We start from the raw sequence: 24,601 nt of genomic DNA, 5'->3' as shown, positions 1-24,601 counted from the left end.
TTGTGTTATGTAGAATCTCGCTACTTTAATGTGCATCATAATCTGTTAGAGGAGCAAGAGCAGACACAAGTGACTGTTTCCTTCCACAAGTGACCGTTTCCCCAGAGATGTTAACTCTCTCTCATCTCTCTGCTCAGTTTTTCACAAACATTTTGTGAATTGCCGACGTTGAATTAAACCCAGAATCAGTAATTTATAAATTAAAATAATTCACCAAAATACCTGTGTCCTTTCCCGATGTTGATGTCACTGGAGCTCCTCCACTGCTCGAACCTTGACTCATTTTGAGGACAGATGTGATCAGTTTTTGCTGCTCTGTAACAAAAAAAATAACAGGAGGATCAAACAATCACTGGGGTTTAAAAGAGAACACTGTTTTGGTTTTAAACTGAGGCAAGGAATTCCAAACATCTTGGGTCTGTCCACTGAAACCTTGACATGGCCGGATCCACCTGTGCCCGTCCACCCACAGTCACACAATGTCCATTTCCAATCTCTCCATGGAACATAGATTGGGATAGGATTCTCCAGGGTTATCTACTCACTATATTACAGGCAATTCCCTTTTAGGAACCAATCTTGTGTCCTGGACCGGGAGTGATGAGTCTCCGGAATGGCAAGCCAGGTTGAACAGACAGCACCCATTGCCTTGGTCCTCCTACCACTGGTGGCGCTGTGGTGAGTAATGGACAACTGTTCCAGCAGTGTGGGCTGAATCATTTCTGCTGACGATCAGGCTTCTATTCCTCTCGTCACTGGATTATACAGATTTCTCAGTCACACCTGATTCTCACCGTCTCCTTTCATTTTAACATCACCTGGCATTGACACCAATGTCAATATATGATTTGTATCGAAAGAATAACACACTGACAACCTGAACAACGCAATGTCACACATAGCATCGTGACATTTTGCCCTGAACAACTATCGTTCTTTCTGCAGGATTTCAAGACCATTATTAGCACCAAAACTTGATTAATATTTCTTTGAGCATATCACCTGGCTATTATCAGATAGTTAGTTATATGACACCTTGTTAAACACAATGTTGACAAGTCACACGTCCAAAACTGCCAGTTGGGATTAATCATCAAAATAAATGAAACAAAATGATGGAATTATTCAACAAGACAGTGAGCATGTTAATATTTCAAATGGAAGACCCTGTTTCAGAGCTGAGCCTGAGTGTAGGAGCCATGTATCTGTTCTCTATCAGCATTGCATCCTGCATTGTGTATTTATGATACTTTTTATGGTAATGTTGCATCACTGGGGTTGTAGTAAATGCAAAGGGAATCAGTTACATATTTGTGCTTTGTTCACTGTAGTACACAGCTGGGGACTGATGAATGTAATATATGTTGTTATTATCCACTCAGATACACTGAACTTACACTTGGGTACAGTGCAGTTTCATCGCTTCGAGATTGTATGTTTGCTGATTACTAATAAAGTACCCAATACATAGGCCCTACTTTTGTAACAATCATTATTGGAGCTGAGGGCACGTCTTGCAAGTATGACAAATCCGCAGATGGCGCCAACAATGGCAGATTTGCTTGGTTGAATCCCACCGCTACATTCTCGACAGAATGACCTTGACAATTGTGGGGATGACTTACAGCAGACTAAAACTATGGAGTGTATGGACTTTGTCCTCCTACCACTGGTGGTGTTGTGGTGAGTAATGGACAAGTGTTACCGCAGTGTGGAACATCTATTCTTCTCTTTTCAGTTTAACATCATCTGGGATTGACGCTTCTGGCAATATATGCTTTGAGTCTACATAGAATCACTGACATCTCGAACAATGCAATGTCACAAATAACATCATGACATCTTGTCCTGAACCACGACATTTTCTCCTGTAGGACTTTAAGACCATTTTTATCACCTAAACTCAGTCAAGGTTTCTTTGAACTTATCACCTGGCTAATATCAGATAGTTACATGGCACCTTGTTAAGCACAATGTAGACCTGCCATACATCGAAAACAGCAAGCTGGGAAAAGAAGCTTTTGAGATAAATAAAACAAAATGCTGGAATTATTCAACAAGACAGACAGTATGTGAATATTTCAGGTGGAAGACCTGGTATCAGTGCTGAGCCTGTGCATCTGTTCCCTATCTGTATTGTGTATTTATGATTTTTTTTATGGTAACTGTTCGCATCATTCGGGGTGTGGTAAATGCGAAGGGAATCAGTTACATGTTTGTGCTTTGTTCCATGCAGTACACAGCTGGGGACTGATGGATATCATATATTTTGTTATTATCCTCTCAAATATGCTGAACCTACACTTGGCTACACTTCAGATTCATCGCTTCAAGATTGTACATTTGCTGATTGCTAATAACGGATCGAATACATATCACCGACATTTGTAACAATCATCACGGGAGCTGAGGGGACACCATGCAAAGATAACAAATCCGTGGGGTCGCTAATAACGGCAACTTGGTTTGGTTAGAGTTCACCGCTACATTTTCAACAGATGTTTCTCAATCAGCCGATCATTTAAAACATTCTGATGTACATAATGAATACTTTGCTTCATTATTCACAAGTGAAAGAGACCTTGGAAGTTGTGGGGATGACTTACAGCGGACTGAAACACTTGAGTGCACAGAATTTAAGAAAGAGGATGTGCTGGATCTTTTGAGAGGTATTAAGTTCGATAAGTCACCAGGACTGAACGAGATATACTCCATGCTACTGTATAAATCAAGTGAGGAGATTACTAAGCCTCTGAAGATGATCTTTGCATCATCAATTATGTGGGGAGAAGGTTGTAAAGGTTGCTCTCTTGTTCAAGAAAGGGAGTCGAGACAGTCCAGTTATTCTTACTTCAGTGGTGGGCAAGCTTTGGAGAAGATCCGGAGACGCAAGTTTTATGAGCACTTGGAGGGACATAATCTGCTTCAGGATAGTCAGCACGGCTTTGCCAAGGGCAGGTCATGCCTTGGAACCTGACTGAATTCTTTGAGGATGTAGCAAAGCACATTGATGAAAGTAGAGCAGTGGAAGTACTTTATATGGATATCAGTAAGAGGTTAGCTAAGGTTCCCCATTGGGAGCTCATTCAGAAAATAACAAGGGATGGGATCCAAGGAGACCTTGCTTTGTGGATCCAGAATTGGAATGCCCACAGAATGCATAGTTCGGTTGTTGATGGTTCATATTCTGCATGGATGACTGTTCCGTTGGGATCTGTTCTAAGACCTTGATTGGACTCTACTTGGGATTACTGTGTTCACTTCTGCTCACCTCACTATAGGAAACGATAAGGAGGCTATAGAGAGAGCGCAGAGGAGATTTACTGGGATGTTGCCTGGATTGGAGAACATGCCTGATGAGAATAGGTTGAGTGAACTTGGGATTTTCTCCTTGAAGCAATGCAGGATGAGAGGGTGACCTGACAGAGGTGGATGAGATGAGATGCTTTGCTTATGCCGATAGCCAGAGGCTTTTGCCTCACAATAGGGAGCATTAAGGTGCTTGGAAGTAGGTACAAGATGGATGTCAGGGGTACGTTTTCACACAGAGAGGGGTGGGTGCATGGAATGCATTGGCAGTGATGGTTGTAGAGGTGAATCCAATGCGGTATTTTAAGGACTTAGATGGTGTTACGGATTCATCAACAATAAATATAAGTGAGGCAGGGTTTTTTTTTATAACAAATAAAACATTATTAAACACTGAAAAACAAACTGCCAAAAGTAAACAAACAACTAACGTAACCGGAAATCAGCTGCTATGCGGCAGCTTGAACAGTTCTGAAAGGAATAAAGCGAAAACAGTTCCTAAAGCGATGTTGCAAAAACAGTTCTTCAAAGCAGTACTGCAAAAGTTCAAAATGCTTACAGTCCATTAAAGGAGAGACTTTTTAGATGATTTAAATTCTGTTTCACGTCGTGTTGCTGCAGTTCCCAGTCGAACTATACTTTTCCCGGAGAATTTATGAAGATGAAAATGAAACGGCTTAAAGGCACTGACCTTTCCTTTACAAAACTGTACCCAACCCTTTCTGCTAATATGTGCAGGGGTTAACACGGGCACAGCCAACGGATTCCTGCTGAATGAGGATCAAACCAGCTCGAAACTGTTTCACCGTCGAAATCGACTTCCCTCGATCTTTTAACTCCCAAACTCCGATCTTCACTCTCCACTGATTTTTAACTGGCGGCATTGTAATGAAACTGCCGGCAATGACATTTTAAACTTTAGGCATTAAATAAAACTCCACCTTTCAACCAAACTGCATCATACTATTGGACTACGCATGGAGTCAAAATTGCAAATCCAACCACGAACTGCCCCTCCTCACAGGGAGGGGTCCTCCTTTTATACCATGTAAAAAAAACACCTGTCACATGACCTCTACTGTCAGGAAAGTGATGTCACTCCACCATCACAAGACCATTATCTTAAGTCCAGCATATCTTCAACACCACTGTCACGTGACAAGTACAAGATAGCCACGTATCTTGTACACCTCCCTCCAAAAAAAATATTATTCTGATAAGAACAAAATTTTAACAATTATTTACAAAAATATATATAAATTTTATAATATACACAGTACACAGAGTATTATGATATAGCATCTTACAACTTCCAATACAGTAGGTGTTACAATTGTTTAAAAAAATCACTCCATAAAAAAATTACATTGTACAATCAACATCTAGATAGACAATCAGCAACCACTTTATCCTTACCTTTAATATGAGTTATCACAATATTGTACTCTTGTAACATCAAATTCCAATTTAATAACCTTCTGTTTTTGTTTTTCATCTTACACAGAAACACTAACGGATTATGATCAGTGTAAACAATAAGTGTTTTTTGAGTTGTACTAACATATACATCAAAATGTTCTAAAGCTAAAACAAGAGATAACAATTCCTTCTCTATTGTCGAATAGTTTCTTTGATGCTTATTAAACTTCTTAGAAAAGTAAGCTACTGGATGATCAACCTCATCACCCTCATTCCTTTCCATTAAAACTGCTTCTGCAGCCTCATCACTAGCATCTACAGTTAATGAAAAAGGTTTTTCAAAGTCAGGTGCCTTGAGCACAGGTTGTTGACATGTCATAGTTTTCAATTTCTCAAATGCTTCTTGAAAAGGCACTGTCCACACAAACTTCTCAATCTTCTTCAAAAGGTTAGTTAATGGAAGGGCAACATTTGCAAAATTCTTTAAACAATTTCGATATTATCCTACCATTCCCAAGAATCTCCTGAGAGTTTTTTTTTCCCGTTGGAGTGGGAATCTCTGAAATTGCCTGAACTTTTGCCTGAACAGAAGCTACCTTACCATGACCCACAACATAACCAAGGTAAGTCACAGTGGCATGTCCAAATTCACCCTTAGCTAAATTAATAGTTAAGTTAGCTTTTGAAAGCCTTTCAAACAATTTCTCCACCGCAGTAATGTGTGTTTCCCAAGTATCATTTCCTGTCACTAAATCATCAATATAAGCATCTGTATCTTTCAATCACTGAATCACAGAGTTAATCATCCTCTGGAAAGTACCTGGGGCATTCTTCATCCCAAATGGAAGTATATTATATTCATATAGCCCAGGTGGAGTTACAAATGCAGAAATCTCTCTACCTCTGTCCGTTAGTTGTACACACCAATACCCTTTCAATAAATCAATCTTTGTAAGGAACTTTGCATTTCCAACTTTATCTACACAATCATCTACTCTAGGAATTGGATATGCATCTGTTTTCATTACCGCATTCACCTTCCTATAGTCCGTACAAAACCTAATACTATCGTCTGGTTTTGACACCACAACACAGGGTGAACTCCAATTCGAGTTAGAAGGCCTAATAATATTATTCCCCAACATATATTTAATTTCTTTCTCAGCAAGTTCACATTTTTCTATGTTCATCCTATAATGGTGTTGTTTAATGGGTTTGGTATCTCCAACATCTACATAATGTGAAGCTATAGTAGTCCTTCTCGGAACGTCTGGAAACAAATCCTTATATTTAAAAATTAATTTCTTCATCTGCTGTTTCTGCTCTGGCTGTAAATGTGCTAATTTATCATCAATATTTTCCAGAATGGTTGAGCTTGGTAACCTGACAGAAACAATGTTGGATTTAGAATGAAATTCAGATGAATCATCTATCATGTTCCTAGTTAGATCAGACTCATTATCATTAACCACAACAGTCACAGTAGCAGAATGTTTCTCATAATATGGTTTTATCATATTTATATGGCACAGTTGTGTTGGGCTTCTACGATCTGGAGTTTTTAATCACGTAATCCACATCATTGATTTTAGACACAATTTCATAAAGACCATGAAATCAAGCTGGTAAAGGATTTGTTTGCACTGGGAAAAGAACCAGCACCTTATTTGCAGGTTTAAATATCCGCATCTTAGCTTCTTTATCGTAACAAGTTTTCATTTTCTCCTTGCCAATTTTAAATTTTCCTTGGCTAAGCTACAAGCTTTATGTAACCTGTCCTTAAATTTCAAAACATAGTCCAACAAATTAGTGTGTACTTCCTTACTAATCCACTGTTCTTTTAATAAAGCTAAAGGTCCTCTAACTCTATGCCCAAGTACAAGTTCAAATGGACTGAAACCTAATGATTCCTGTACCGATTCCCTTACTGCAAATAAAAGTAAGTTTATACCCTCATCCCAGTCACTTTCATTTTCCACACAAAATGTCCTAATCATATTCTTGAGGGTAGAATGAAACCTCTCCAAGGCACCTTGCCACTCTGGATGGTATGCAGATGAAGTAATTTGCTTAGCTCCCAATTTATAAACTATCTGTTGAAACAACCCGGACATAAAATTACTGCCTTCATCAGATTGTATTTCCTTAGGTAATCCAAAATAAGTAAAGAATTTTATAAGCGCCTTTATCACAGTTTTAGCTGCTATATTCCTAAGTGGTACTGCCTCTGGAAACCTAGACGAAGTACACATGATAGTCAACAAATACTGATAACCAGTTTTTGTTTTTGGTAATGGACCGACACAATCTATAATAACGTTAAAAAACGGTTCACCAAATGTTGGAATAGGTTGTAATGGAGCCACTGGTGTAACTAGATTTGGTTTACCCACAATCTGACAAGTATTGCATGTTTTACAAAACATCGCCTAATCTTTTCTTAGACCAGGCCAGTAAAAATGTTTTAAAATCTTGTCCACAGTTTTCCTTACCCCTTGATGTCCACCTAAGGGCACACTATGAGCTAAAGTAAATATCTCATTTCGATAAACCTTCAGGACAACTACCTGGTAAACAATATTCCATTCATCACTTGCAGGAACTGTAGGTGGTCTCCACTTCCTCATCAACACTCCTTTTTCAAAGCAATATCCTACTGGCACCTTCTCAATTTCAACATCTGGTAGAGCTTGTTCTCTTAATCTTATAATCTCAGGGTCTCTACTCTGCTCTGCTATCATCCCCTTGCGAGACAGAGATAAATCTTCATAGTCAGACTTACTGCAAGAATCTTGTTCAAACAATGAAGGTAAGGAAGTCTCTGACACATCCTCAAAACTCGAATCCTGAGATGAACAGTCATGAGTAACAACCTCATTCTGCACATCAATCTTTTTAGCCACAGCTCTAGTCACAACACAGGAAGAATCTGTGTTAGAATTCATCTCTGGTTCCTCTGACTCCATTGTCAAATGCACTTCAGGAAAAAATTGTCCAACTGCCAAGTCATTACCTAACAATAAAGAAATATCCTTCACAGGTAAGCTAGGCTGTAATCCTACTTTAACAAGTCCTGTAACTAACCCTTACTTTATGCAAATGTACAGGCATAAAGGCACTCCCAACACCTCATATATAATTTACCTCATCATTAAACTTCAATACACTGTCTAACATCAGTGATTGAGACTTTTATTGGCACTGGAGTAGACCCTTCTTTCAAGGATACAAACCCTTCAGTTATAAAATGATCATATCCACCTTTAATTTGGTCAGACTAACAAAACTTCATTTGTGTTTGTCAAAACCTGTAATTTACAGGTGTTTCAGTATGTTGCATGCAAGCATCTTGGACTGCTTCTTTCTCTTTCTTTTTCAATCGGAAACAGTTTGCTATTACATGGCCAGGTTTCTTACAATAGTTACAAATAGGACCAAACTGTCTTTCCTTCACAGGATTTCCTTCCTCTTTACCTTTCTCATTACCTAGTAATTTAATTTCTGGTTTACCTTGAATCTCCGTGTTATTTTTCCTCTTATAAATTCTGCCCCAAGGAAATTTATTCTTATGGATTAAAACATACTCATCAGCTAATCTACCAGAGTCCTGCAATGTATCAATATCCCTCTCATTTAAGTAGGTATTTACTTCAACAGGGATGCTTTGTTTAACTTCCTCCATTAAAATCAGTTCTTTCAATTTATTACAGTCCCCATTTACAAAGAGGAAAGCCATCTCTCAAAACGCACAGCTTTATCATAGGCAAATTCCACAAGTTTTTTCCACAGACTTCTTCAAACTTCTGAATCTTTCTCTATATGCTTCTGGGACCAATTTGTATGCTTTCAAAATCTGCTGTTTCACAATATCATAATCAAGTGCTTGCGCAGCAGTTAAAGCTATATAAACTTGTTGTGCTTTGCCTTTAAGTACACTCTGCAACAACACTGACCATTTATCTTTCGGCTACTCTGAAATCTGTTTTCTATTTCTGTTTCACTAAGTGGAGGGACCAATTTAATTTCTTGACTAACAACAAACGGTTTTCTAGAACCAGAAGACTGATTCTCAGACCTTAATTCCGCCATCGCATATTCAAATTCCCTCTTTTTATTTTCAGCTTTTGACCTATAACGCTCCAATTCTGCTTTACTTTGTTCCAACTTCATTTGTTCGAGTTGCAACTGCATCTCTAGATTACTTATTGGAAACAGCTCTAAAGTGGGTTCATCAAAATCACCCGAATCCACATAGTCTGATGTGATTTTTCTCTGTATTAGAGCCTTTGATGTAGACCTTGAAATACCTTTAAGTTCCAATCTACTAGCTATCTCAGACACCTCAGTTTTTTTCACCTTCGCTAACAACTCTGGCAAAGCCAGAAACTCAACAATATTCATTGCTGCCGAATTCCACTCACAAGCCAATCAGACAAAAGAATCCAGTATTCCCCTTTTCCAAAACACCGATTCAAAATAGAACAAACATGTAAACACAAAAATGGTTAATCCCGGATATACCCCCATATATATGTTACGGATTCAGCAGCAATAGATATAATGTGAGGCAGGGTTTTTTTTAAAAATAACAAATAAAAAATGTATTAAACACTGAAAAACAAACCCCCAAAAGCAACAAACATCTAACGTAACTGGAAATCAGCTGCTGTGCTGCGGTTTAAACAGTTCTTAAAGGAATAAAGCGAAAACAGTTCTTAAAGCAATGTTGCAAAAACAGTTCTTCAAAGTAGTACTGCAGAAGTTCAAAGTGCTTGCAGTCCATTAAAGGAGAGACGTTTTAGACAATTTAAATTCTCTTTCACGTCGTGTTGCTGAGGTTTCCAGTCGAACTATATTTTTCCTGGAGAATTTACGAAGGTGAAAATGAAATGGCTTAGAGGCACTGACCTTTCCTTTACAAAACTGTACCCAACCCTTTCTGCTAATATGTGCAGGGGTTAACACGGGCACAGCCAATGGATTCCTTCCGAATGAGGATCAAACAAGGTCGAACCTGTTTCACCATTGAAACTGACTTCCCTCGATCTTTTAACTCCTGAAATCTGATCTTCACTCTCCACTAATTTTTACCTGGCAGCATTGTAACGAAACTGCCAGCAATGAACTTTTAAACTTTAGGCTTTAAATAAAACCCCACCTTTCAACCAAACTGCATCATAATATTGGACCACGCAGTGGCATGGAGTCAAAATGGCAAATCCAGCCACGAACTGCCCCTCCTCACAGGGAGGGGTCCTCCTTTTATACCCTGTAAAAAAAAACTGTCATATGACCTCTACTGGCGGGAAAATGATGTCACCAATGGGAAGAGTGTAACTCCTCTGTTGACTGTGTGGTGGGTTGGGTGGTTCAGGTAATTGTTACCTTTGGCGGTAAAGCTCAACAGTCTCAGCGCCAGTTTGATGTAATGAAGTGCACACGTGATGTCATATCCTGGTGTGGGGAACGCACACGTGACAGCAGTGTGGGCCGGGCTTGGGTTGGGGTGTTCCATCTGTTGAGGGCTGCTTTTTCTTGTCCCCTTGAATATATCTCTCTTTGCAAAAGTCTCTGCTTATCCCTGGGAATATAGTAACACATCACCATGACTGTCCTGGTACTGCCCATCACCACCACCTTGCTCAGGGTTACTGTCAGCCTGCCTGGTCAATCCCTTCCTCAGCAAATCTCTGGAATATCTCACAAAATGCTGGAGGTACTCTGCAGCTCAGGCAGCATCTATGGAGGAGAAAAAACAATCAACGTTTCGGGCCAAGGACCTTCATCGGACTGGAAATTAGGGGACAGAAATTTGAGATATTGTCACACTAATTTCTATTCCTCGTGGTCCTGATCCAAAATGTCACATTTTTATTCCTGTCCATGGATGCTGCCTGACCTGCTGAGTTCTGCAAATCTTTTGTGTGTCTTTGTGTTGCCCAAAACTTTCAGCATCTGCAGAATGTCTTGTCTTCTGGAGTAACTCGCTATTTGAATGTGCATCACAATCTGTCAGAGGAGCAGGAGCAGACGGTAACTGTACTCCTTCCACGTGTGACTGTGTTTTCCCCAGAGATGTTGACTCTCTTTCTCATCTCTGTTCAGTTTTCACCAATGTTTTCTGAATTGCCAATATTGAATTAAACCCAGACACAGAATGAGCAGAGTATTTATAAATTAAAATAACTCGCCAGCATACCTGTATCATTTCCCGATGTTGACATCACTGGAACTCCTCCACTGCTGGCACCTTGACCCATTTTGAGGACAGGTGTGATCAGTTCTGAAACAAACAAAAACGAGGGTCAAACATTCACTGGGGTTTAAGGAGAACACCGTTTTGTTTTTAAACGGAGGCAAACACTTCCAAACATATTGGGCTTGTCCACTGAAGCCGTGACATTGCCTGGTCCTCCCACAGTCACACAATGTCCATTTCCACACTATCCATGGATTGTACACTGTGCCTGAATTCTCCAGGGTATCTACTCACTATATTACACGCAATTCCCTTTAAGGAACCATTCTTGTGTCCTGGGCTGGGAATGATGTGTCATGTGACAGCAGGCAGGAGGGGGCGCAGTGTGGTGTCAGATCCCGGTCTGAAACGGACTCGGGCTGGGGTGTTCCATCTGTTGAAGGCTGCTCTTTCTTGTCTCTGTTAATATACTCTCTGTTTTCAAAGGACTCTGCTTATTCCTGGGTGAATATAGTAACCCATCACTATCACTCTCCTGATACTGTCCATCACCACCGCTTTGCTCTGGGTTACTGTCTGCCTGCCCGGTCAACCCCTTCCTCAGACAATCTCTGGAATAACTCACAAAATGCTGGGGAGCTCAGCAGGTCAGGCAGCATCTATGGAGGAGAATAAACAATAAACGTTTCGGGCCAAGGCCCTTCATCGGACTGGAAATGAAGGAACTGTAATTCCAGATACTGTCACACTACTTTCTATTCCTTGTGGTCCTGATCCAAAACGTCAAATGTCTATTCCTCTCCATGGTTGCTGCCTGACCTGCTGAGTTCCGCCAATATTTTGTGTGTGTTGCTCAAACTGATCAGCATCTGCAGAATATCTTGTGTTATGTAGAATCTCGCTACTTTAATGTGCATCATAATCTGTTAGAGGAGCAAGAGCAGACACAAGTGACTGTTTCCTTCCACAAGTGACCGTTTCCCCAGAGATGTTAACTCTCTCTCATCTCTCTGCTCAGTTTTTCACAAACATTTTGTGAATTGCCGACGTTGAATTAAACCCAGAATCAGTAATTTATAAATTAAAATAATTCACCAAAATACCTGTGTCCTTTCCCGATGTTGATGTCACTGGAGCTCCTCCACTGCTCGAACCTTGACTCATTTTGAGGACAGATGTGATCAGTTTTTGCTGCTCTGTAACAAAAAAAATAACAGGAGGATCAAACAATCACTGGGGTTTAAAAGAGAACACTGTTTTGGTTTTAAACTGAGGCAAGGAATTCCAAACATCTTGGGTCTGTCCACTGAAACCTTGACATGGCCGGATCCACCTGTGCCCGTCCACCCACAGTCACACAATGTCCATTTCCAATCTCTCCATGGAACATAGATTGGGATAGGATTCTCCAGGGTTATCTACTCACTATATTACAGGCAATTCCCTTTTAGGAACCAATCTTGTGTCCTGGACCGGGAGTGATGAGTCTCCGGAATGGCAAGCCAGGTTGAACAGACAGCACCCATTGCCTTGGTCCTCCTACCACTGGTGGCGCTGTGGTGAGTAATGGACAACTGTTCCAGCAGTGTGGGCTGAATCATTTCTGCTGACGATCAGGCTTCTATTCCTCTCGTCACTGGATTATACAGATTTCTCAGTCACACCTGATTCTCACCGTCTCCTTTCATTTTAACATCACCTGGCATTGACACCAATGTCAATATATGATTTGTATCGAAAGAATAACACACTGACAACCTGAACAACGGAATGTCACACATAGCATCGTGACATTTTGCCCTGAACAACTATCGTTCTTTCTGCAGGATTTCAAGACCATTATTAGCACCAAAACTTGATTAATATTTCTTTGAGCATATCACCTGGCTATTATCAGATAGTTAGTTATATGACACCTTGTTAAACACAATGTTGACAAGTCACACGTCCAAAACTGCCAGTTGGGATTAATCATCAAAATAAATGAAACAAAATGATGGAATTATTCAACAAGACAGTGAGCATGTTAATATTTCAAATGGAAGACCCTGTTTCAGAGCTGAGCCTGAGTGTAGGAGCCATGTATCTGTTCTCTATCAGCATTGCATCCTGCATTGTGTATTTATGATACTTTTTATGGTAATGTTGCATCACTGGGGTTGTAGTAAATGCAAAGGGAATCAGTTACATATTTGTGCTTTGTTCACTGTAGTACACAGCTGGGGACTGATGAATGTAATATATGTTGTTATTATCCACTCAGATACACTGAACTTACACTTGGGTACAGTGCAGTTTCATCGCTTCGAGATTGTATGTTTGCTGATTACTAATAAAGTACCCAACACATAGGCCCTACTTTTGTAACAATCATTATTGGAGCTGAGGGCACGTCTTGCAAGTATGACAAATCCGCGGATGGCGCCAGCAATGGCAGATTTGCTTGGTTGAATCCCACCGCTACATTCTCGACAGAATGACCTTGACAATTGTGGGGATGACTTACAGCAGACTAAAACTATGGAGTGTATGGACTTTGTCCTCCTACCACTGGTGGTGTTGTGGTGAGTAATGGACAAGTGTTACCGCAGTGTGGAACATCTATTCTTCTCTTTTCAGTTTAACATCATCTGGGATTGACGCTTCTGGCAATATATGCTTTGAGTCTACATAGAATCACTGACATCTCGAACAATGCAATGTCACAAATAACATCATGACATCTTGTCCTGAACCACGACATTTTCTCCTGCAGGACTTTAAGACCATTTTTATCACCTAAACTCAGTCAAGGTTTCTTTGAACTTATCACCTGGCTAATATCAGATAGTTACATGGCACCTTGTTAAGCACAATGTAGACCTGCCATACATCGAAAACAGCAAGCTGGGAAAAGAAGCTTTTGAGATAAATAAAACAAAATGCTGGAATTATTCAACAAGACAGACAGTATGTGAATATTTCAGGTGGAAGACCTGGTATCAGTGCTGAGCCTGTGCATCTGTTCCCTATCTGTATTGTGTATTTATGATTTTTTTTATGGTAACTGTTCGCATCATTCGGGGTGTGGTAAATGCGAAGGGAATCAGTTACATGTTTGTGCTTTGTTCCATGCAGTACACAGCTGGGGACTGATGGATATCATATATTTTGTTATTATCCTCTCAAATATGCTGAACCTACACTTGGCTACACTTCAGATTCATCGCTTCAAGATTGTACATTTGCTGATTGCTAATAACGGATCGAATACATATCACCGACATTTGTAACAATCATCACGGGAGCTGAGGGGACACCATGCAAAGATAACAAATCCGTGGGGTCGCTAATAACGGCAACTTGGTTTGGTTAGAGTTCACCGCTACATTTTCAACAGATGTTTCTCAATCAGCCGATCATTTAAAACATTCTGATGTACATAATGAATACTTTGCTTCATTATTCACAAGTGAAAGAGACCTTGGAAGTTGTGGGGATGACTTACAGCGGACTGAAACACTTGAGTGCACAGAATTTAAGAAAGAGGATGTGCTGGACCTTTTGAAAGTTTGATAAGCCGCCGGGACTGGATGAGATATAACCCAGGCTACTGTGGGAAGTGAGGGAGGAGATTGCTGAGCCTCTGGCAATGATCTTTGCATCATCAATAGGGATGGGAGAAGTACCAAAGGATTGGAAGTTTGCATTGTTCTTTTGTTCAAGAAAGGGACAAACAACCTCAGACTCCATCCTATCCAACTTCTCACACCATATTTATCCTCTCAGTTAATTCCCTCTCCCTCTTACTGCTGCTGGGATCCCTCCTTCCCTGGGGAACCAGCATCAACTGAAGGGCTGAGAAGTCTTCTCCTAACTGTCAGCGATACATCAGAAACCTGCCGCAGGAGATACTTCACAAACACCCCCAACTTACCTCGGAGAAAAATGTAAATAATTCAAAAAGCAGGACATTTACTTTGAGATTTGTTCCGCTTTGACGGGGAGTTCAGAGCGGGAGTGTGAGATGTGATCAGCAGGGTTAACAACCCCTCGGCTGGCCCATCTCCACTATTGGGTGCAACCAGTGATTGACATTGCTTTGCACCAATGGGAAGAGTGCAACTCCTCTGTTGATGGTAGGTGGGGTGGGTGGGTCAGGGAATTGTTACCTCAGCCAGTAAAGTTCAACCGTCTCAGTGTCAGTGTTATGTAAGGAATTGCACACATGACATCATATCCCAGTGTGGGGTACCCACACGTGACACCAGGCAGGTGGGGGCGCAGACTGATGTTAGATCCAGTGGTGGGGATCCCACATGTGGCACCAGGCATGTGATCCTGGTGTGGGGAACCCACGTGACATCAGACACATGAGGGCACAGACTGAAGTTATATCCCAGTGTGGGAACGCAATGGCGTCACGTGTGGGTGAGAGCTTGTTTTCAAAAGCTGTTCAATGGAGGTTTCAAATGATTTTAGTGGAACAACAAAGGAAACTTAACAGGTTTCATCACTGAATGCAGTGTTGTGTGAGGGGAAGTCCCCTGCTACATGCCTGGCGTTATGGAGTGGGCAGTGGAGCCTTTATCTTGTGTTGGGTTACAAAACCCCCAGTGTTCCTGGGGAGGACTTTCCAGTGTGATCTGGTTCGGGGTGCTTCAGTCAGTGCAGTATCTTGTTCACCACCCCTTTTGATACAGCCCACAACAGTGGTGTCAAAAACGTACTTATATATGGTACTTAGCCACACAGTCACAGGTGTAAAGCGAATAGACTGGGGGCTGAGTACACATCTCTGTGGTACTCCTGTAATGATGGAGATTGTGGAGGAGATGTTTTTGCCAATCTGAACTGAGTGGGGTCTGCAAGTGAGGAAATCCAGGATCCAATTGCACAAGGATCTATTGAGGTCAGGTCTAGAAGTTTAATGAGAAGCTTTGAGTGGACGATGATTTTAAAGATAACCCAGTAAATTTTATTTTAAACTTACTCAGCATCCCTTATGAGGCAAATGACATCAAGCATTTGCAGCTCCAGTTCCTTAACACTTCTCTCAGGAGTTGCAGCTTGGTGTACTGGTGTAGATGTGGTTACCTGGAAAGCTGGAGGTCTCCCCGAATATCCAGTAATTTCCTTTTTATTTTGAATAATGCACAAACACCATTTTCAAGATGCTTGTAACATCCTGAACAGATTTTGCAGAAATGCAAAGCCCATATTCATTAGTTTTCTCTTCAGTCTAATACATTCCTTACAGCCAATGTTCACAACATCCTTTCCCTCCCCCCCCCCCCAATCACCCCACCTCACGCTCCTGAGGTCAGTTGTCTATTCACTGAAGGGCATTGATCAGAGAATGAAAAATAATGCAACACTCCTTTGTGAGCTGTTACTGACCAAAATAAACTGAAAAAGCTCTGTATCACATGCTGTGAGTTTAATTTCTGTAATAATGAAATTAAAGTTGTAATTTACCCTTTTACCCTGCCTTGTGCTGCATTTAATTCAACCTGTGCTGGTGATGCTTCCCCAGGCACACTGCCCCGTGGGGGCGAGGGTCCTCTCCCAATTCCGACCCCGCAGACTATCCCAACACAAAATGGAAAGGAAACTGCTGTCCGTCCAGGAGGAGCGAGCATGTGCTGTGATTGTTGAAGCAAGCATGAGGGGGCAGGCCTTGAAATGAAACCCACAGATGCTGCAGAACTACGGTAAAATGAGATGGCTTTTTAGAACAGCTTATTGTTGAGCCCACTAGGGGATCATCTGTACTGGATTGGGTGTTGTGTAATGAATCAGAGTTGATTAGAGAGATGGAAGTGAAGGAACCCTTAGGAGGCAGTGATCACAACATGACTGAGTTCCTGTGAAATTTGAGAAAGAGAAGCCGAAATCCGATGTGTCAGTATTTCAGTGGAGTAAAGGAAATTACAGTGGCATGAGAGAGGAACTGGCCAAGGTTGACTGGAAAGGGACACTAGCAGGAAGGACGGCAGAGCAGCAGTAGCTGGAGTTCATGTGAGAAGTGAGGAAGATATATTCCAAAGAAAAAGAAATTTTCAAATGGAAAAAGGATGCAACCATGGCTGACAAGCGCAGACAAATCCAAAGTAAAAGCAAAGCAGAGGGCATACAAGGAAACAAAACTTAGTGGGAAGAAAGTGGATTGGGAAGTTTTTAAAAGCTTACAAAAGGAAACTAAGAAGGTCATTAAGAGTGAAAAATTGAACCATGAAAGGGAGGTAGCAAATAATATCAAAGAGGATAATGAAAGATTTTAAAGTACATAAAGAGTAAAAGTCAGGTGAGAGTAGATATAGGACCAATAGAAAATGATGCTGGAGAAATTGTACTGGGAGAAAAGGAGATGGTTAGAAACTGAATGTGTATTTTGCATCAGTCTTCACTGAGGAAAGCTTCTGCAATATACCGGACATTCAAGGGTGTCAGGGAAGAGCAATATGCACAGTCACAATCACGACAGAGAAAGTACTCAGGAAGCAGTATAGTCTAAGGGTAGATACGTCTTCTGGACCAGATGGAATGTACCCTCATGTTCTGAAGGAAGAAGCAGTGGAGATTGCGGAGGCATTTGCAATCATCTTTCAAAAGTCAACAGATTCTGGTCTGGTTCCGGAGGACAGGAAGATTGCAAATGTCACTCGGCTATTTAAGAAGGGGGCAAGGAAGCAAAAAGGAAATCTTGACATCAGTGGTTGGGAAGTTGTTGGAGTCGATTGTCAAGGATGAGATTACGGAGTACCTGGAGACATATGACAAGATAGGCCGAACTCAGCATGGTTTCCTTAAAGGAAAATCCTGTCTGACAAACCTCGTGCAAATTTTGGAGGAAATTACAAGCAGGCTAGACAAGGGAGATGTGGTGGATGTTGTGTATTGGATTTTCAGAAGGCCCTTGACAAGGGGCCACACATGAGGCTGCTAAACAAGATAAGAGCCCATAGAATCACAGGAGAGTTGCATACGTGGATTGAGCATTGGTTGATTGGCAGGAAACAGAGAGTGGGAATAAAGGGATTCCATTCTGGTTGGCTGCCAGTTACCAGGGGTCCACAGGGGTCCGTGTTGGGGCCGCTTCTTTTTACGTTGTATATCAACGATCTGGATTATGGAATTGATGGCTTTGAGGCTAATTTTGCTGATGATACAAAGATAGGTGGAGTGGCCCGTAGTGCTGAGGAAACAGAGTCTGCAGAGAGACTTGAATAGATTGAGGGAATGGGCAAAGAAATGGCAAATGAATTAGAATGTCGGAAAGTGTACGGTCAAGCTCTTTGGAAGAAGAAATAAATGGCCAGACTATTATTTAAGTGGGGAGAGAATTCAAAGTTCTGAGAGGCAACAGGACTTGGGAGTTCTCGTGCAGGATAACCTTAAGGTTAACCTCCAAGTTGAGTCGGTGGTGAAGAAGGCGAATGCAATGTTGGCATTCATTTCTAGAGGTATAGAGTATGGGCGCAGGGATGTGATGTTGAGGCTCTATAAGGAACTGGTAAGACTTCACTTGGAATACTGTGTGCAGTTTTGGACTCCTTATTTAAGAAAGGATGTATTGACATTGGAGAAGGTTCAGAGAAGATTCACTAGAAGGATTCTGGGAATAAGAGGGTTAACATATGAGGAATGTTTGACTGCTCTTGGACTGTACTCCTTGGAGTTTAGAAGAATGAGGGGGGACCTCATAGAAACATTTCGAATGTTGGAAGGCATGGACAGAGTGGATGTGGCAAAGTTGTTTCCCATGGTGGGGGAGTCCAGTACGAGAGGACATGACTTGAGGATTGCAGGGCGCCCATTCAGAATGGAGATGTGAAAACATTTTTTCAGCCAGAGGGTGGTGAATCTGTGGAATTTGTTGCCACGGGTGGCAGTGGAGGCCAGGTCATTGGGTGTATTTAATGCAGAGATTGATAGGTATCTGAGCAGTCAGGGCATCAAAGGTTATGGTGAGAAGTCGGGCGAAAGAGACTAAAGGGGAGATTGGATCAGCTCATGTTGAAACGGCGGCGCAGACTCAATGGCTGACTATCTGAATAGCTGACTTCTGCTTCTTTGTCTTATGGTCAAATGGGCTCCAAGCACCGGACCCTACGACAGCCAATGGGAAATCCTGCAGACCCAAAAAGGGTCTGGTTATTCTTTCTCAATAGACGCACAGACAACAGGAACAGGCCTCTCAGCCCATCCAGTCATTCAATGACCCAAGACCAGTCCATCCTTGCACCCCAACACCACTCCAATCCAGATCAACAGTCTGTCAGGGTTTGCCCCCCAAAGTGGTGGATATGTCTGCTTACCACCACCGTGTGCTCAGACATTTCCAATGGTGAGCTTGTCCCTTCCCTCACTATTAATTGGCTCCTTCCCCCATCCTGCTCCTTGATCCCCCACTGGGACAAACATCCTCTAAGGCTCCATGCTGTCCTCCCCCCTCACACCATCTTTACTCTCTCAGTAAAATCCCTCACCCTCATCCTTCTGCCGGATCACTCACTCCCGGGTTTATAAATGCCCCAAATTACCTCGGAGGGAAATGGAAATAAATCAAGAAGTGGGACATTTACTTTGAGGTTTGTTACGCTCTGACGGGGAGTTCAGCAGAAGCAGGAAATGGGTTCAGCAGTGGCAACAATCTCTCGGCTACTCTGCTTCCGCGATTGGGTGTAACCAGTGATTGACATTGTTTCGCACCAATGGGAATAGCTCAGCTCATAAACCCTCTGTTAACCGTGGTGGTGGGTCAGGTGATTTTTACCTTATGCATTAAAGATCAAATGTCTCAGTGTGAATGTGACACAAGGAACTGCACGCATCACTGCATCAGATCCCGGTGTGAGGAACCCAGACCTGACATCAGGCGCAGAGTGACGTTATGTGTGGGTGAGATCTTGTTTTCAAAAGCTGTTTAATGGGTGTTTTTAATGATTTCAGGGTACAAAGGAGGAAACTTAACGGGCTTTATCACTGAATCCAGTGCTGTGTGACGTAAAGTCCCCTGATATGTGTCCGGCTTTGCCATGTTGTTGATGGCTGGGCTGCATGGCCTTTTTCTCGAGTTGGGTCACAAAACCCCAAATGTTTCCTGGGAGGATCTTCAGGGTGATTTGATCTGAGGTGGTTCAATCAGTGCGGTGTCCTGTTGTTCACTAATTTCATAAACAACGTGTTTGCTAGTGTAAACCAGAATTGCCAGCAGGGTAAACACAGATTTGTGTCAGTGAACAAAATCTCTGCATTCTTTGTCTCCTCGGAAACTAATCAATCTGACAATGTGGACCACAGATACCGCTTAATCTAAAACTGAGTGAACCATTCAGACAGCTGATCGCCGAGAGGAATCATGTTTGTTGGTCATTAATTTTCACCCAGAGTCATTTGAATGGAGTTAATGTAGAGTTCAGAGGTGTCACCATGAAAGGACAAACACTCTACAGTTTCCCTCCGACGTCCGGCCATAGGTAGTTACGCAGGGACCTCCTGCAAATGGCAGCACAATGCCAACCCCAGCTGATGTCAGCGGGCAGCGGAGAGGAAGGCGCTGATCTCAGGTTCATGTAAATACATGACTGGTTGCAATGGGAAAGGGTCGGGTCTGAGCCCGACACCTGCACAGTCTGGGCTCTCCAGTGCTGCAGCCCTGGTTTCAGTTTTGCTCCCGAGCCAGGATTGTGGGATCAATTAGTTGTGGTTCCTGAAGCTGGAAGTGTGGACATGGGTGAAGGGAATCTGTCTACGTGTACAGGTGTGGGATAAATCGTGGGAGTGTTGTGGTGGGATTGCCGGGGTGGAGGGTGTTTGGGGCGCGACCTGGGAGGATGGGTCCGGGGGCAAATTAAGTTGTAAACAAGGAAGGATCTGGTCCATTGGATCAGACAGTTCATGTGCCCTAAGAATCTCTTTATATTAATTACTGTCTAATCTTGTTGCGAACATTGTGTTTGTTACACAACCCCAGAGTCTGGGAACAGCTGGATTGTACGAAGCAAAGTGTGATGATGAGAGGCTGTTTATTGCACTTGAGCCCAGTGCCTAGTGATGTTTTCCATGGTTACACCTATTGCAACTTGTCATCTATGTCAATAATTTGGTTGAGAATGTATAGGTTATGGGTAATGAGTTTGCAGCAAATAATTTTAAACAATTACATTTTTTTAAGATCTTAAGTATAAATACTCCCGTCTCCCTCTCCCCATTCAGAACTAACCCCCACTGCAGCTACTTCAGAAGATGCAAGATCTGCAAATGATCAAACACTGAGGTAATGTGAATGACTTTGTAGAGCTGGACTGCTGACAACACATTACCAAATCTGGAGTGATTGCAACTGGATCTGTCAGAGGCAACTGATACTTCTGGGCACATTCTGTCTCACTCCAACTATTTCCTATCTTTGTGCAGGTATGTAATGGGGACAGGACCAATGTCTGAGTAAATGAGACTCACCAAACTTTCTCCTGACTGAATGAATGTTAACTCTGAGTCAGATGGGTTCTGTCCAGTTGATGCTCTCAGTCCTTGGGCAGGTTCACTTGCTGCTGTTCCCTCGTCTACAGTCGTGGTTTGCTTCCAGATGTGGGCTTTTCTTCCAATAAATCTCTCAACACAGGTCTAACTTTAAACAGAAAGACAATGAAACACGTTAACAATGCAAAGGGGAACATTTCTGCTCAATGTACCAAAAAACATAAGCTCACTGAAATTTAATTATTAAAGACAAATATAATGATCTGAGTGAAGAAATCTATAATTGTCCGTCACATGTCACAAACCCTTACATGGGATAGGAAGGAGTCATCGTTCAGTTATGGTAAGACTGAAGACGCAGGAATAGAATTAGGTGATTCAGTCCATCAAGTCTACTCCACTATTCAACCATGGCTGATTTTATTCCAACAGCATGTTCCTGCCTTCCTCCTGTAACCCTGAAGGTGATTAGCAATCTTTTCTGGAAATTTAAGCTATTCCAGAGTGAATGTAATAAAGAGAAACTGGAATTACCAGAAACACTCAACAGGTAAGGAACAGCTGTGGGGAAAGGAACAAATTTGATGATTCACGTTCACAACTTTCGTTACAAAGTCTTCAAATATTTTCAGGTTTTGGTGCAGATCTGCAGCATCTGAAGCTTCTGTTTGATTTTCACTATCTGACAGAGACTTGAGACTGAGGGTGGATTTCCAAACACCATCTGAACCATTTTTCCTGGTGCAAAGATGGAACAGCCCATTTAATCACAGCTTCATCCTATGACGGATGGAATGGGAACTCATTCTCTCCTCAGATTAGCAGTGATTGTTTCCAAATGAACTCGATCACCAGACATCGGAACCCAGATCAGAAACACCTACTCAACCGCTCATAAATACAGGTAATGTCACCTGCGGGTTCATTACTGGGTGACATTCCAGGCCAACCATCACAGGGTCACAGAGCTGTACCTGCTACTTACCTACCCTGGAATCCTCACACACTCCCCCCACGTCTCACATGGAGTAGTCTAATCAGGAATTTTCCTGCAACAAATTTCCAGACACCCAGTCACCACTTCTGATTCATTGGGGAAGGAGGACCATTCAGCCCCATCTGCAGAAATACGGAACTGGGTTGAAGCCAGTTCCACACTGTTGGGAGTCTCCACCCCAGGCTTATTACTCTCCCATTACTCTTTGCTGCCAGTAATGTGCTGCAGTGTCTCAGCCATTCACAGTTCAAAAACTCATACTACCACACCGACAGAACTGGAACCTGATGATCCTCTCACAGATCCATGTAATAATGACCGATTCTGTATTAACTCCGAGGCTAAAAGTGCAACAGAATTGATGAAGACAAAGGTTAAAAGAAAGACTGAATGATGTGGTGGGATATAGGTTGAACAAGATGGTTGATATATATCATTGAGGTGGTGGGATACAGACTGGACAGAGGTTGAACAAGATGGTTGATATACATCACTGAGGTGGCTGGATACAGGCTAGACAACGGTTGAACGAGATGAGTGAGGAATGAGCAGATGGAACCAGGTGGGAGAAGGGATCAAGGACGATCACTGATGGTCCTCTAGCAATACACAGATACGGAATTAATGATACATACTGTGACACTCTCAGAGGAGGGGGATGGGGGGAGGAGAGGAGGGTCTGGTCGACAGCCCACACCTACATTTGTGGAGTCGGCTGATGGTGCAGTATCAGCTCCCGGCTCGCGAACGGAGGGTCTGAGCTCGATCCAGTGACGGACCACTCCCAAGTGTGCACTCCATCCATGCCAGGTTGCTGTCGATCTTGCAACTCGACCTTTTAAAAAAACACTGCCACATCCATTTTAAAATCGCACGTGGAATATTGTGGAGGATCAAATACCCAAATCCAAACAGCTCTGTTTATTGTTCTTGTGTGAAAATGCTTTTGTGGGGTTATGATGGTATGTTCCAGTTCATTTATTGTTACCTTTTAGCTTGGATTGTACAGTTTTTGCTTGTCTATTTCTGGGCCACCCTAACTGTAAGTGGGGTGTGTGAAGATTACCTCCCTTGTCTGTATGACACTGGTTAGGTTCACTCTCCGGGTCCTGCTGGCTGGTCTATTTTAAGTTTATCACAATAAAACTGCTGAGTTTAATGAGCTACCTCGTCTGTCATTATGGAACAAATGTTCACCACAATACTACTGTATAAAAGATCCCAAAGGAACAAACCTAGAACAAACCACAAGAACTTTGGTATGCTTTGCCCATCACCAAATGTTATCAATACAGCATATTTTCCATCCGGATACTTCATGGCTTGGTATGGTGACTGCAAGGAACTGCAGAGTTACGGACACAGATCAGCTCATCACAGAAAACAGTTTCCTCTACATGAACTCTTTCTGGACTTCCCACTCTCTCGGTAAAATGAAAGATCCCCACAACCTGGGACATTCTCCTTTCTCACCCACCCCAATTAGGGAGAAGGTAGAACAGCCCCGAAGCACATATCACCAGGCTTAAAACCGGCTTATCTGAACTGAAAAAGTTTTTGAGAAGTTCCAGGAAGCGAGGTGAAGTCGACAGTTTGGGAAGTTAACGGGACTCATTGGCAATATCAGATTTCCTCAACAAAGGAAAAGATGCTTGTGCTGCGCAGCACAAAATGGTGACTGTACTCTGTCGGCCAAAAATCACTGCCATTCCGCGGACTCTCAGCATGCGCGATGTGATTTTCACATCACAGCCGGAAGGGGTGGGGGGCCTCGGGGAAAAAAGCTGCAGGCTGCAGATCTGCGGCGAAATCAGAGCGGAAAGCAGGATACCGTGACCGGTCGGTGCGTCTCCCCGACAATAAACCGGGTCCATAAGACACAGGAGCAGAATTAGGCCGCTTGGCCCATCGAATCTGCTCCGGCGTTCAATCACGGCTGATCTTTTTCTTCCCCTCCTCACAGCCCCACTCCACGGCCTTCTTATCGTAACCTACAAAATCTCCCTCTTAAATACCCCCCAACATGGCCTCCACAGCTCGCTCTGCTGATTTCACAAATTCACTGCACTCTGGCTAAAGAAATTCCTCCGCACACAAAATGCTGTGTTCCACAGTAACTGAGTAAATGGCCGACAGCTCGGGAAGTTACCGGGACTCACTGCCCAACATCAGACAACCAGACTTGACACTGGCCTCAGTACTCACCGATG

The 24,601-nt window shown here is 42.4% G+C and overlaps 1 protein-coding gene across 6 annotated transcripts in view; it reads right to left on the bottom strand.

Moving 5' to 3' along the window:
* The window catches only part of LOC132386579 (NACHT, LRR and PYD domains-containing protein 3-like), a 203,367-nt gene that overhangs the window by 177,794 nt on the left and 972 nt on the right, over positions 1-24,601 (bottom strand). For 3 of the 6 annotated variants that reach the window (XM_059958870.1, XM_059958864.1, XM_059958867.1), the window contains 5 exons: positions 23,093-23,240; positions 21,374-21,542; positions 12,031-12,123; positions 10,928-11,011; positions 223-315 (listed from right to left, as the gene is read on the bottom strand). In XM_059958870.1, the coding sequence (XP_059814853.1) occupies positions 223-315; positions 10,928-11,011; positions 12,031-12,091 (238 nt within the window). In that variant the 5' untranslated portion in view covers positions 12,092-12,123; positions 21,374-21,542; positions 23,093-23,240. The remainder of the gene's footprint in view (positions 1-222; positions 316-10,927; positions 11,012-12,030; positions 12,124-21,373; positions 21,543-23,092; positions 23,241-24,601) is intronic. The other 3 variants (XM_059958866.1, XM_059958865.1, XM_059958868.1) reach the window with 2 other exon arrangements.

Source organism: Hypanus sabinus, unplaced genomic scaffold (assembly GCF_030144855.1).
Source record: "Hypanus sabinus isolate sHypSab1 unplaced genomic scaffold, sHypSab1.hap1 scaffold_122, whole genome shotgun sequence".
Lineage (NCBI taxonomy): Eukaryota > Metazoa > Chordata > Chondrichthyes > Myliobatiformes > Dasyatidae > Hypanus > Hypanus sabinus.
The sequence above is the reverse complement of the archived record's forward strand: the minus strand, read 5'-3'. Positions and strand labels throughout refer to the sequence as shown.